The 15,303-nt window shown below is 40.8% G+C and overlaps 2 protein-coding genes across 2 annotated transcripts; both read left to right on the top strand.

Annotated features, from left to right (window-relative positions):
- The first annotated feature begins 3,291 nt into the window (after positions 1-3,291).
- LOC108609677 (P protein-like) lies at positions 3,292-6,088 on the top strand. Its single transcript, XM_018001400.2, has one exon. It carries the CDS (start codon positions 3,439-3,441, stop codon positions 5,545-5,547), a length of 2,109 nt encoding a protein of 702 aa, XP_017856889.2. The 5' UTR covers positions 3,292-3,438; the 3' UTR covers positions 5,548-6,088.
- A 6,311-nt stretch (positions 6,089-12,399) lies between these two features.
- On the top strand, positions 12,400-14,416 carry LOC108609678 (P protein-like). The gene is made up of 2 exons (XM_089466293.1): positions 12,400-14,319; positions 14,402-14,416. The coding sequence occupies exons 1-2, from the start codon at positions 12,400-12,402 to the stop codon at positions 14,414-14,416; spliced, it is 1,935 nt and encodes a 644-aa protein (XP_089322419.1).
- The last annotated feature ends 887 nt before the right edge of the window (positions 14,417-15,303 follow it).

A 15,303-nucleotide genomic window follows, 5' to 3' on the forward strand; every position in this document is an offset into this window, starting at 1 on the left:
AAGCCCTGGCCAAAAAGCTACTTTAATTGATTCGCAGGACTTGCAAAGTCCTGTTGCTGGCAGCAGCAGCAGCAGCAGCCTCCTTCTGATTGTATTCGGTAAACACAGCTTGTCATTATATAATCTATGTGCACACATATATACGCAAATACAATAGCTTATAGTCGTATGATATCGGCTCGCGTGCTCATACATCGCGCATACGATAGTCGCTGCCAGCTGCATAAATCATGCATAATTTATATACGTCGCGACGTCGGGCTAGCTTGTTGCCGAGCTGAATTATGTTTCCTGCATCTTAAATAAATAATATTAATCAATTATCAGTATTATATTTTACTCTTCGAGCATTCATAAATATTAAATGCCACTTTCGACTCCACCTCCAATAGATAAAGTTGGAAAATCGTAGAAGAGGCGTCTATGTATGTATGTAGGTATGTATATATTATATGAATGAATGTATGTATGTCTTTTGTATATATGCACGTCTTTTCTCTGTCTATATCCAATTGCTATGTATATAACTGTAAAATAAAATATGGTCGCTCTCTACCAGGTCACGGCCAAATATTCTTGAATGCCGACTTTGTATACGAAGGACCGAATTTACCTATTGCAACTCTTTAGATTTGACAGGGTTCTAGATAGGTTCGTCAAATATGGATAGATCAGCAGCGGAGTCGATCTTGTTTCATAGATCAACAACTAAACCGATTTTATATTTTGGATGCCGATATAGACCAAACTTAGGTATATCCGTGTGTGTATGTGTGTGCATGCGTTAATTCTTATATATGCCGAAAAGAAAGGGTATCAATTGTTGGAATATCCGCTTTTTGCTAAAAGTGCTCAGTCGCTGAAACAATTTTGGATTACCATTTAGTTCCTAAAGCGCATATATATAGCTACTTTCTATTAGTTTTCCTTCTCTTTTCCCATCTGTCAATCTACATATTTTCCCTTACCCCCGCTGCGGAATCAAACTTTTGCAAATAGTTAACAGCCGCAGGGAAAGGCCTGTATTCACTTAATTATGTTTTGGCGTGGGTTAACAGGGCGTATGATTAATGCAGTCCTCGCCAAAGTCGGGACAGTGAAAATCAATTAATTAGGCGCGGGATAAAAAGAACAAAGCACACGTGTTCTCATGAATGAATCAAGGAACAACGCGAACGAATGAACGAATCAACGAATGAATGAACGAATGAATGAGTGTAATGACTCTTTCATTAGGCATTCGAGCGTGAATAAAGCATTAACTACCCAGACAGTCAAGCGGGCAAACGAGCAATTGGGGAGGTGGGCAGGTGTGCCGGTTGGCAAGTGGGTAGGCAGGTGGTATGAACAAACTGCCTGATAGTCCTTGTGCTCGCTGGGAATCAAAAGTGAGCCAGCTGCATAAATTTCCATTTAGACAAATGTGACAAACGGAAATTGCAATCGACGCTGCGCCACGCTCTCAACAGAATTTCAGCTTCCTCTGCAGCAGCGGCTGCAGCAAAGGTATTCGCCAAGGACTTGCTCCTGCTGTTGCTGCTCTTGCTCATCTTATTGGCATTTCAGTGGAGTGTCTTTAATAAATGATGAGCACGTTGAAGCATATTGAAATTTAATTCATAACGTAGCAAGCGGATGACGATGAATTATGTGCGATACACATCGGAGTTGCTGTGCATGGTGGCCCATGTTTTCTCTGTACGTGTGTGTGGGTGTGTGTGTGTAGGGACGAGACCTTATTGCATGCTGATTTAATTATAAACCAACGCGAGATAAACATAATTTTATTGCCTAGACTGAAGCGAAGACTGCCACAAGTTCATTCAGGCCTCGAATCAGTCTGAATATGAGAATTATGTGGAATCGAATTATTTGATGAGCTCTTTACTTTTGGGAAACTGCTAACTTATGTATATATATGTCACAGGCAAATATTTCGCTGTAATAGATATGTAAAATTCAAATTACCCTGATTAAATTGATATACGGAGTCCGTATTACATACATAAATGATATATTTACCTGATACAAGGCTCAATAAGGTATTTAGCAAAATTGTTTAACTTGTCCTTAGAAACTTCTGTGTTCCCTTGAATTTGGAAAGCATCTTTTATCATTCCCTTTTATAAGAAAGGTGGAAGATCTGATATTTCCAATTATAGAGGCATTGCGAAATTGTCTGCTATTCCGAAGTTATTTGAGAAAATTATAATATCGGCATTTTTGCAAATCGATTATTCAAACATCTCAACATCTTCTAATTTACTTGAATTTACTTCGCTTGTTAATGACAGCTTTTCTAAAAAAAAAGCAAACTAATGTTATTTATACTAACTTCAGTAAAGCATTTGACTCAGTACATCATCACATACTAATTCTAAAGCTTAAACGCTTAGGATTTTCATTAGACTTGTGTCTTGGATTTCATTTTATTTAATGGGTAGAACCCAAAGAGTCTTGCTAAGAACAGCTATTTCTAAACTTATCTTGGTTTCATCTGGTGTACCTCAGGGTAGCCATTTGGGTCCATTGCTCTTTTCCCTTTTTATACCCTGAACCCATTGAAAATGGGTAATCAGGGTATAATGGTTTTGTTGAAATATATGTAACAGGCAGAAGGAATCATCGCAGACCCCATAAAGTATATATATTCTTGATCAGGACGACGAGCTGAGTCGATATAGCCCTGTCCGTGCGTCCGTTTGTCCGCCCGTATGAGTGCGCCGAGAGCTAAAATTTGGCCTGCATTCTCGTGTATACAAGTTTATCTTATTTTTTTCGATAACTCATCCGATAATAATCGAAAAATAGATTTTTTAGCCTAATTTGAACATTTTTAGACCTGTAGACTTCATATTTACTGTGTATATACATTTGATGAATACAAAGATTTTGTAATTTACAGATTTGGGATACAACGCTCCCTTCGTCACCAACTTGTAATAAGCGTATATCAAGTAGTAGAGATTTGAGAGCTTTGTACAACCATATGATCACGCTGTGAAAGTTTCATAAAGATAGTCCTACTATAAGAGAAAAAATATTCAGATAATAAATTCTCATAATATTGCCCACACCGCAGTGCAGCAGAGCGCGTGGTATACGTGCGTGTGTATGTATGTGTGCATAGAAGAAGTGCAGAATGATTAGAATATCAGCTTGGAGGGTCCAGGGTATCTCCTAGTCGAGCAGTTTCGACTGGAACCTTCCTATTTGTTTCAGTTCATGTATGGATTTCTGCTGTTAAGTGACGCTGAGTAACTATTTTATAGTAGACATTTGGAAAATAGAAAAAGAAAATGTCAGTTTACAAATCAAGAACTAGAAAGTCTATGATAGGGTTTTTTGTACACCAGTTTATAATTTCCAAAATTCTATTTTCTATCTTTACTCTTTATATCTTTAAAGGTGGATTGTGCACTTGGGATCCAGTGAAATATGGATACCAGTGGTACATATAAGAGGCGTGGCTCATATTTTGACGATGAGGACCTCGAATTAACGCCAGAGCAAGAGCGTCGCCGTCGCATTCGGCGTTATATAGCCTTAATCATAAAGATGGTCATATTTCTCACCATGTGGATATTCTTTGTAGTTAATATGTGTATTACGTCAAGAACGGGTGTGCAGGAGAGAGTTGTAGCCTTAGAGCAGAAATCAATAAAGTATTTGGATGTCACGGGAAAGCTAAAAAACAATAATATAAAGGTTATGTTGAATGGAAATTTCGATAAGGAGGTCACCAATTATCCACGCCTGGCAGCAGATTCCCAAAAATATTTATCAATCAGAGTGCAAATTTACAATATTAATTTGAACCGGACGGAACAGTTGTCGGAAAAATGGATCGTCTATTTGACGAAATATGCCCAGCCACGTTCGCATTTAGCTAATGTGCAAAAATTTTTTAAGTTGACACCTCAATACCCAGATGCCCCAGATATCGCGGCGTTATCCGCAGGCGACCAATATCGAATTCAGATAATATTAAAGAATCCCATCAATGATATATTTGCACTCAAAATCAGAACTAATGTCAGTCCGGTGGAGTTGGTGTACGGCGTAGTCGCAGCAGGTATATTGCTTTGCTCTCTGTATGCAGTTATCATCATGGATATTACGGATCCCACGTTTGCCGCCGTCCTCATATCATCGTGCGCGATTGGAGTGCTGTGTATGTTCGATGAGCTGCCATCGTTGAGCAAAATAGTGTCATGGATCGATATTCACACGCTGGTGCTGCTTTTTTGCATGATGATAATAGTGAGCATTTTATCGGAGACCGGCGTCTTTGGCTACCTCGCGGTGCTGGCCTATCGCCTGTCCAAGGGTCGTGCCTGGCTGCTCGTGGGCCTCCTCTGCCTGATCAGCGTAGTACTGGCCGGATTCCTGGAGCTGGTCACCATACTGATGATTATGGTGCCAGTTGTGATCCGACTGTGCGAGTGCATGAGCCTGCGCACCACCACCGTGCTGATCTGTGTGGCGATCTTCTCGAACATTGGCTGCGCATTGACGCCCATTGGGGACCCAGCAACTGTTCTCATTGCGACGAACGCCCATGTCATGAGCAAGGGCGTCGACTTCAGCACGTTTATCATTCACATGTTCCCGGGCGTGGTGCTGAGCATTTTCGCTGCTTGGGCGTACATTTACCTGTTGCTGCGTACGAGTCTGACCCATGGTGCCGAGGAGCAGACGAATAACTCACTGAGAATCCTAGCCAAGCGAATGGGCGAGGGACGAGCTCCACCAATGTCCATGCACATGGCAAATCCAAAGTTCAATTCGAAAAAGTATTCAGAAACAACGGTTTTTCGAATCATGGCTGCCTCTAACTACATTGAAACGCTCGCCATGATGGAGTCCAAGTACAAGGTGCAGGACAAGCCGTTACTAATCAAGTGCGCTGTTTCCTTCTCATTTGCCATAGTGCTGTGGTTGCTGCACTCGCTGCCCTTTTTTGCGGGCGCCACACTGGCCTGGACCGCTCTGATGGCCTCGATGCTGCTGCTGATACTCTACGATTCGCAGGACCTTACCGCCGTGTTCATGCGGCTCGACTGGTCCATGCTGTTGTTCTTCAGCGCACTGTTCGTGCTCATTGAGGCTTGCGCGGAGCTGGGCCTGATCCATTGGCTGGCTGAGCTAACGATCAACATAATCGCGAATGTGGATCCGCAATATCAGGTCGTTACATCCATTATGGTTGTCCTGTGGATGAGCACGACCTTCGCGGCTTTCATCGAGAACGTTCCAATTGCCACAATGCTGCTCAGGCTCACCATCCAAGTGGCCCTCAGTGAGCGGATCAATATACCCTTTCTACCAATGGTATGGGCTCTCACCTATGCGATATGCTTCGCCGGCAACGGCAGCTTGTATTCGACCACGGCAAATGTGGCCGCCTCTAGCATTGCCAACCAGCATGGCTATAAGATCACCTTTTATGAGTTCTTCAAGTATGGCTTCCCTGTCATGATAATCACGAATAGCATTGCTTCAGTTTATCTGCTCATCGCCCACGGAATTTTCCATTGGCACTAGGCTGAGGTCCATCTCTGTCTTCGTCCGTCAGAAACTTGCCATGGCCCAACATTTCTTCATAATTTTCGTTTAGCCAGTAAACTTTTCAATGACAAAATGAAATGTCCCCGCAGCGTTGTGGGAAGGCAGGCGTAGAAGTGGCCCAAGGAAAGCTCGCTGATAAATAATATTATAATTGGATGTTTATTAATACATAGTTAACGAATTTGAGCAGCCGTGACGTTCAGCAACTTAAATGTGCATCTATTGGACATCGACGTCTTGTCCCTTACCCTCGCTCAGGTGCGTGGGCAGCAAGCGGAAGCTGTCATCAATGAGAGGCATCAGTGGGTCTGAGGCCAGTGGCCATGAGAACTTGTGCTCCTATTCATGTCAAATGGTTGTCTCTCAAGCAACGTGAATTGTGTTGCATCGATCGATGGACAATACCCATCAAAAACGGACGGACAAGCAGACGAACGGGCGCCTTACAAAATCGATAATTTATAAATATAAATAGCATAAATAAAAAGCTGGCGTTATAAAGTGCGAAGGCTTATAAGATCCATGCGTCTTATGTATATGGCAAATAGAAACATAGGTTTTTTTTTTCAATTTAAAAAAGTTCTTAATACATTTATTTTATTTAATTTTGCAACAATTTTATGCACTGCATTGAGGGCTGTTTCAAACCCCTTATCAAAATTCAGTTATAAAATGAAATTCTTTGATGCAATTTTCATAAAATACTTGGTATACCCTGAACCCATTGAAAACGGGAAATCAGGGAATAATGGTTTTGCGAAAAGTATGCAGACAGAAGGATGAGTCGAGTTAGCCCTCTTTTTATACCCTGAACCCATTTTCAATGGGAAATCAGGGTATAATGGGTTTGTTGAAATGTAAGTCACAGGCAGAAGGAGGCGTGGCAGACCCCACAAAGTATATATATTCTTGATCAGGGTGACGACCTGAGTCGATTTGGTCTGTCCGTCCGTATGTATGAACGTGTCGATTTCAGAAGATATAAGAGCTAGAGACTTCAATTTTTTTTTAAATGTCCGTATTTACAGCGCGGATATCGAGTTTATCATTAAAAATCGATAACTCATCCCGAACTTTATTATCGATAAAAAACCTTATCGAAAACCAGTTTTAAAATTATATCTCCTACACCTTTATTGCTAGAGTCTCCAAATTTATAATGTATGCTTATATACAATTTATTCTAAAATTATATATCCTACATATATAGATTTGCATATATATGTATATGTATATTGTTGAAAATGTAATTGAAATTAGCATTAACATAAGCATACATGTAATCTGGCAGCACCATACGAAGAATGTAATTAACATTATTCTGTTGATATTTTACTCTTTATTAAACCTTTAACCGAACCACAACGTTTTACTCTCGCTGGCATTGCAACGCAAAGCCAAATATCTCCAACATTGGTTATGGGCCCAGAGTAATCGCTATTCGGTTTAATATACAAAAGTGTCTAAGAGCAAAGAGTCGTTTTTATTTTTGCTTAGTGATCAATAGTTAATATCGTGCGCGAATTAACGCGGAATTGCAAGCAAAATGAACATGTCGTACCAAATCGAAAAGCTTGATGAGAATAATTACGGCGTGTGGCATATGGCCATGGAAAGTGTATTGGAAATGGCCGACCTATGGGAAGTTGTTTGTGGAAAATATGAGGGTCAAGATGATGCAACAGCCGCGAAATGGTACAAGGATGATAAGAAGGCAAGAGCATATATAACTCTAAACGTAAAGCCATCTCAGTTGGTGCATATTAAAAGGTGCACAACAGCCGAAGAAATCTGGAGAAAACTCAAAGAGTTGCACATGCCAGTTGGACCTATTCAAAAGGTGCAAGCATATCAGAAGCTGATTCGATTAAGCATGCAGCAGGGAGATGACATCATCACTTATATCAATTCATTTGTTGAAATAATTGATAAATTGGCAGAGCTAGATATAACTCTAAACGACGAGTTGAAGGTAATTATGCTACTGAGCAGTTTACCAGATACGTGGGAGAGCTTCATAGTAGCTATAGTTACGCGCGATGAGTTGCCAAAATTTGATGCTGTAAAAATCAAATTAATAGAAGAAGGCACACGAAAGTCAGAGAAGGCAGAAAGAGAAGTTAAAGCAGAAACGCAAGCTGTGTACACCCACGCACAAAACATCTCGAAAGAACGGAATAAACAGTTTAACGGAAAGTGTTTCAACTGCGACAAATTTGGGCACCGAGCAAGCGAATGCAAATCAAAGAAGAAGAACGAAAAGAGGTACGACAGAAAGAGAGCAAGCAGCGAACAAGCAAGCAGTTTAATGCACTGTTTTGCTGGAGAGCAGAAAAAGAGCGTATGGTGCTTAGACAGCGGCGCAACATCTCATATGTGTTGCGATCGCAACATGTTTACAAACTACGTTGAAAAAGAAACGCCGATAAGTATGTTGCTGCAAAAGGGATTGGAAACGTCAAAATAAAAGGAGAACACTGCATAATAAATTTAAAAAATGTTTTGCATGTGCCCGAACTCCATATGAATTTTTTCTCAGTGAGTGCAGCATCCAAATTTGAAAACTCCACATCATTTAAAGGCAAAGTGTCGATTATTAAAAATAATAAAGGCGAAGTGTTGTTAAAAGCAAACGAAGAAAATAACCTGTATGTGTTTACTCAAAGTTCACAAAGCAGCTCAGTACATTCAATGAGCACAAATTCGACGGCAATGCAATGGCATAATAGATTTGGACACCTTAATTTTAAAGATTTAAAACAGCTGAACGATAAACAGCTAGTGCATGGTATGAATGTTGAGAATATGCAGGTGCAGATGAATTGTGATACTTGTAACCAGTCCAAATTGAGTGCTTTGCCATTTAATCAAAAAATGAATCGAAGTACAGAAGATGTGCTTGAATTAGTGCACACAGATGTATGTGGACCAATGAATATCAAATCAATCGGTGGCAACCGTTATTTTGTGACATTCTTTGACGATTACTCGCGCATGATATTCGTCTATATAATGAAAGCAAAAAACGAAGTTTTTGAAAAATTCAAGGCATTTAAAAGCTTTGCAGAATGCCAAACTGGCAAGAAAATAAAGGCTTTACGCAGCGATAATGGCACGGAGTATGTAAATAAACAGTTTACTGATTTTTTAACTGAATGTGGTATACAAAGGCAGTTGACAATACCGTATACACCTCAGCAAAACGGCGTTGCAGAGCGTGCCAACCGGACCATAGTAGAAATGGCAAAAAGTCTACTAATCCATGCAAAGCTTGGTGAGTTTTTGTGGGCAGAGGCTGTCACAACGGCTGTATATCTGCGCAATAGATGTCCCACAAAGGCGTTAAATGGAGGCACACCATTCGAAATGTGGAGAGATCGGAAGCCTTCTGTGAAGCATTTGCGAGTGTTTGGATCTCGCGTGTTTGCTCTGGACAAGGCTAAGACAAGCAAATTCCAGGCAAAAGGAAAGAAGTATATTTTTGTTGGATACTCTCATACCGCAAAGGCCTACCGTCTGTACGATCCAGAGAAGCGAAGTGTTATCGAAAGGCGTGACGTTAAATTCATAGAGGGTGAGTTTGACACAAAAACTATCGAAAATGTTGAAGACGCGAATAATGATTTCATGACGATCATAATAAGCCTTGATACACCAGAGCTTACAGGTCATGAGCAGATGACACCGGATGAGAGCAGCAAATCAGAAGAAGGGCAAGAGAACGAAGAGAATCCAGAAGCTGAAAGCAACAACAATGATGCACCAGTGACACGACAGCAGCGTGGGCCTGGCAGGCCTACGATAATTCGAAATGGTCAACCAGGACGACCAACGAAGCAGTACCAGACGAGGCTCAATAGTGTGTTTGATCAAGTAGACACAGAGACACCTCAATCCGTCGAAGAGGCGTTGCAGAGTCAATATGCGCAAGAGTGGAGAGAGTCCATGGAAACAGAGTACAGAGCACTCCAAGAAAACTGCACATGGACATTATGCGACCTCCCTCCAGCGCAAAAGGTAATTGGTTCAAAATGGGTTTTTCGAATCAAACGCGATAAAAATGGAAATGTCGAGAAGTTCAAATCTCGCTTAGTTGCACAAGGATGTGGGCAACAATTTGGCGTAAACTATTTGGAAACATTTTCGCCAGTAATTAGATACGAGACAATCAGGATGTTTCTCGCGATAGCTGCAGAAAAACGTTTATATATGCACCAAATAGACATAACAAATGCATATCTAAACAGCGAGCTTCACGAAACTGTGTATGTGAAGCAGCCTGCAAACTTTGTGGACAATAGTCAACCTAAAGCAGTACTAAAACTGAACAAAGCGCTTTACGGACTTAAGCAATCAGGGCGGGCTTGGAATAAAACACTTGATGAGGTCTTGCTGTCCATTGGATTCAACAAATGCAAAAACGAGGCCTGTTTGTACACCAAAGTGGAAGAAGAAGCATTCAGCTATATTGCCGTCTACGTCGACGACTTAATAATCGCGTGTCCAAACAAAACAGACATAGCAATGATTAAGAAGAAGCTTGCATCAAAGTTCAAGACGCATGATGGAGGCCCCATAAGCTATTTCCTAGGCATGGAAATTGAGAGGGACGGTGAACTAGGTTCAATTTCGCTATGCCAGAAATCACACATTAGAAGATTGCTGGAAACATACGGCATGAGCAAATGCCGGCAAGTCAATACACCACTTGATCCAGGTTTTCAAGTTGAATGTAGCGACGACGACTGCAAAAAGGTAAATAAAACCCAATATCAGTCACTAATTGGCTCCCTTATGTATTTAGCAGTGCTGAGCCGACCCGATATTTTGCACGCAGTATGCAAACTATCTCAGAGGAATAACGATCCGCATGCAGAGCATGAAGCTGCAGCAAAACATATTCTCAGGTACCTGGCAGGTACGATGGATTTGGCTATCACATATAGCAAATGTGATGAATCAGCAACAGGATACGCCGATGCAGATTGGGCAAATGACAGACGAGACAGTCGCTCATATAGTGGCTACGCGTTCTTCCTCGCTGGCAGTGTATTTTCTTGGACTTCAGCAAAGCAGAGTGTCGTTGCTTTAAGCAGCACAGAAGCGAAGTACATTGCGTTAACGTTGGCTGCAAAGGAAGCAGTCTATTTGCGAAGACTTTTAAATGAGATTGGCTGGTCAACAGATGAGAAGCCAATGAAGATCCATGGTGACAATATCAGCTCGCAACACATTGCACAGAATCCAGTGCATCACAAACGGTCAAAGCACACAGATATTAAGTACCACTTTGTTCGTGAAAAATTACAATCTAAAGAGATAGAGCTTACATATGTGAATTCAAACTGTAATGTAGCTGATATTCTTACCAAATGTTTACATAAGTCTAAGCATAACTATTTCGTTAAGTTACTTGGTTTATCCTAGCAAAAGATTTATTAACTAAAAAAAGATTATATGTAGCTTAAGAAGAAGTGTTGAAAATGTAATTGAAATTAGCATTAACATAAGCATACATGTAATCTGGCAGCACCATACGAAGAATGTAATTAACATTATTCTGTTGATATTTTACTCTTTATTAAACCTTTAACCGAACCACAACGTTTTACTCTCGCTGGCATTGCAACGCAAAGCCAAATATCTCCAACATATATATATATATATATATATATATATATATATATATATATATATATATATATATTTTTTTTTTTTTTTTTTTTTTTTTTTAATTATTCCCAAGTGTTCCTCCAAGTATATCCTCTAAATTATTTTTAAAAGTATTTCCTCTACGTCTTTTTCCTAAGTATTTATTATAAGTATTTTTTAAATTTTATTTTATTTCTAAGTATTTCCAGTAGTTCCTTTAAGTATTTACTTCAAGTCTTTAATGATTACCTGAACAATCACACACTTCACTTACCGCATTGCATGACTGACCATCTCCAGGCCTGGGCGACTAAAGAAATGCAGCAGAAATAGGGTCACTTTCACTCAAAGCCTAAGCTGTACTAAAATGTAGAGCAACAATTGGAACTCTCTCAGCTGCTTCAAGCATTCTCGGTTCGTTTAAAATACCAAATGAATACTGCTGCAAACATAAAGAAAACTTAGTTCTTCTTCACCCCTTGCTTTTGTGAAGGAGGCAGACTGCGAGATAGACAAAAAGACAAACAGAGAGACACATGTACAGATGTATAGGCAAACAAACGCGCATAGCTAAAAATATATATGTGCTTAAGGCTTAGTGTTATATGCTAAATATTTCCTGAACATTAACATTTATAATTACTATATGGGGCAGACAGCAGTTTCTTTTGCTCTATAGTTATCTTAAGACTAGGCTTCTGCATGGTCTGCTGGCTATTCCATCCCATACTTATCCCATACTCATTATAATGGGAAATTAGGGTATGTTGTTTATTTGAAAATGTACGCAAAAGGCAGAAAGAGGCGTGATAGACCTCATAAGGTATAAGACAAGCTGATAGAGCCATGCCCGGTTATCGATTAGAAAAGATAAAAGAGCTAGGACTCCCACACGAGCACTCTTGTTTCAGTTTTGTTTTGCATTTTTGTGATTAGTTAAAATTAGTATATCATATCGTTATATGCCATTGAATTCTGAGTCATTAATTGAGTTAAAAATTTGTAAAGCTGCCATGAATATAATTGATCGTAAATTGAATAGTTTAAGGAAGGTGAGATGGGAGATATATCGTTTAGCTGCTAGAAATTAAGAAAAGAATTGGTATCACCTAAATCGGATGTGCGGTCTTTATCAGAACATTATATTTTCAACTATATACGCCACTATTTATATATATGGATAGTGCTGGCAACACTTTCAGCAACTACCGTCTGGACACGGAAGACAGCGACAAGCTTCCCCGGAAGATTTGCAACATTGTCAAGTTTTGTTTGTTTCTGCTAGTCTGGCTGTACTCTTCGGTGTATCTTATCACGACTGCGCCGAAAGTGCCAAGTACCTTCCTCGTGCCAGTGCTGCCGTACAGGAAGTATGTGATCAGGTCGAGGGATAAAACACATCACAGTGATATAGACATTCACTTTTCCGGTCCCCTCGACAAGAGGCTAATCAGAAATCCCGAGCAGGCAACCGATTTAGATCCACATATCAAAGTTAAAGTCAAGAGCTTCAATGCGATGGCCAATGAGACGGAACTGGAATCCGATACGTGGTTCCTCTTCTTGCTGGCCAATCAGGACGTCATGAGCCATACGATAAGTAAGCAGTTCACACTCAAAAAGGTAAAAAAGCCATCGGAGGAAAAACATCAGAGGACAAGCCATGGGGAATTCCACGAGCTCAATGTAATACTCACAAATTACCACAATCAGGCGTTCGCCCTATTCGTAGTCGTCAATTATAACCCGGTTAGCACGCATGTCGGCGTCGCGGGCGGAATAATGCTGCTTATTTTTCTTTATGTGCTGATTATATGGGATCTGGCGGATCGTGCACTTGTGGCCCTGCTCACTTCCATGGGGGGAATGGGACTGCTGTGCATGATGAACGCGCGTCCACAATTGATCGAATTCGTGCAATGGATCCACCTAGATTGCCTGATGTATGTCTTTCTCCTGATGGTAATAGTCAGCATTGTGGACGAGACGGCTGTCTTTGATTTCATAGCCGCCATCACATATGAGGCCTCACGTGGCAAGCCTTGGCTACTCGTCCTCATTCTGTGCGTCTGCGCGGCGATCTTCTCCGCCATACTGGACAATGTGACAATAATACTGCTAATGGCCCCGATTACATTGCGGCTGTGCCAAAAATTGGCGCTGTGCACCACAATAGTCCTCATGAGTGTTACGATGTTCGCCAACATCGGAAATGTATTGTCCTCTTTGAATAAGCACTCGATTATGAAGCTTGATATCGCTCCGATCCTCAAGGCGCAGCATATCACCTATGGCAACTATGTTCTGCACCTATTTCCGGGCGTGATTCTGAGTTTAGCGGTTGCCTACGGAGTGCTCTACGGATTTCTTAAGAAATATTTATATAGGCCGAGTACAGTCTTTGGGTCGATAACATCGCTTCAAGTTCGCGCCGACAAATTGAAAAAAGTCGGCGCTCATCTAAGTCAGTATCAGAACAATCGTATTACGCAGCTGAGGAGGATTGAGAATGAACAGATCGGAGAGAGAGAGGAGATGGATTTCGCGTCAACCCTGTCCGATTTGAAGGCCAACTGTATAGTGAAGAATTTGCCGTTGCTCGTCGGCTCCTGTATTTCCCTGGCCGTTCTATTTATCCTCTGCCTGCCCACAATAGATAACACTGTCCACTATATGACACCAAACTGGATAGCACTGTTCGCCACAATGCTGCTGCTCATCTTGGGCAACCTGCAGGAGCTCGACGTACTATTGGCGCGCATTGATTGGAGGTCCTTAATATTCTTCGCTGCATTGCTGGTGCTATTCAAATCGATTCGCTACCTGGGTATCGATTACTGGACGATCAACATGCTTCACAAGATTGTCAGCAATACGAGAAAGGACCGCCAGCTGGCCGTCAGCATATTAGTGCTAACTGCGGTGGCGGCCATTGAGTCCGCCATTATGCCGAACATGGTGATGAAATCATTGATGGTCAACGAGGCCATCAGCATGAGCGTCAGCTGCAATTTGCCCTTTGCACCGCTCCTGTGGTCCATCGCCTACGGCTCTTCTTTCGGCGAAAATTCAAATCTAATCTGTTCTTTAGCCAATGTAATAACAGTCGGACTGGCCCATCAAGAAGGCTACCGATATTCGTATAAACATTTCTTCATGATCGGCTTTCCTATAACAGTGGCGACGTTGTTGATATCAACCTTATATCTATTAATCGCACATCTAGTTTGTAACTGGCACAGCCCTTCGGCCCAGTTATAGCTTCCACTTTTATTTATGGCTTCTCACAAACAAAATTCTCATTTTATCTACAAAAACTCCTATGCCATGGAGTGCCCTTGTCAGGTTCCAGGACTCGTTGGTCTCATTTGGTCGAAAATTACCTAAATTGTACATAGAAGTAATCATAATTGGGAACAGATAACGTATTTTTACCACTTGCTACCTTCCATCATTGGGATAACTGTTACACATAGGTTTGAATAATTTCTAATTGGAGTAACTGTTATATAACTAGCCGATCTTATCGAATTTGGATCACTGCCCAAATGCTTGAGAGCGAATTCGGAAATGCATCAAGCAACAAAAATGAGAACAGAAAACGCATTTATACCACTCAGCATCTGTAGACGAAGATAAATTTTATAAATTTTCTAATTGGAATAACTGTGCTGCAACTAGTCAAAGTGTTTGCACGTCTCTTCTGATTTGGATAACTATTATACCACTAATCAAATTGTTTAAATATCTTTTGTAAAAATAAAAAATAAAAAAAGTCGGTATTTTTCTCGCCATTTCAACGGTAATTACAAACAATTTATCTACGTAACGTTTATTTGGGACACATAAAATGTGGAGCAGCATGCGGGCAATAAATAAACTAAGCTAAACTGCTCTCCAGATAAGCCGAAAATGTTTTTATTGTTTGATATTTTTGTTGTTGTTTTTGGTGCGTTATGCTTGGTTGTGTGTTGTGTAATTCCTTGTGGCCATTGTTTTGGCCCTCTGCTCCTTGCCTCTTGGGCAATCAATCAAACGCATGCCAATGGGCGGCGGCATGCGAACAGCCACAGGCGCGCG

This window comes from Drosophila arizonae, chromosome 3 (genome assembly GCF_054131065.1).
Source record: "Drosophila arizonae isolate 15081-1271.41 chromosome 3, UAZ_ARI_1.0, whole genome shotgun sequence".
In the NCBI taxonomy this organism is placed as follows: Eukaryota; Metazoa; Arthropoda; class Insecta; order Diptera; family Drosophilidae; genus Drosophila; species Drosophila arizonae.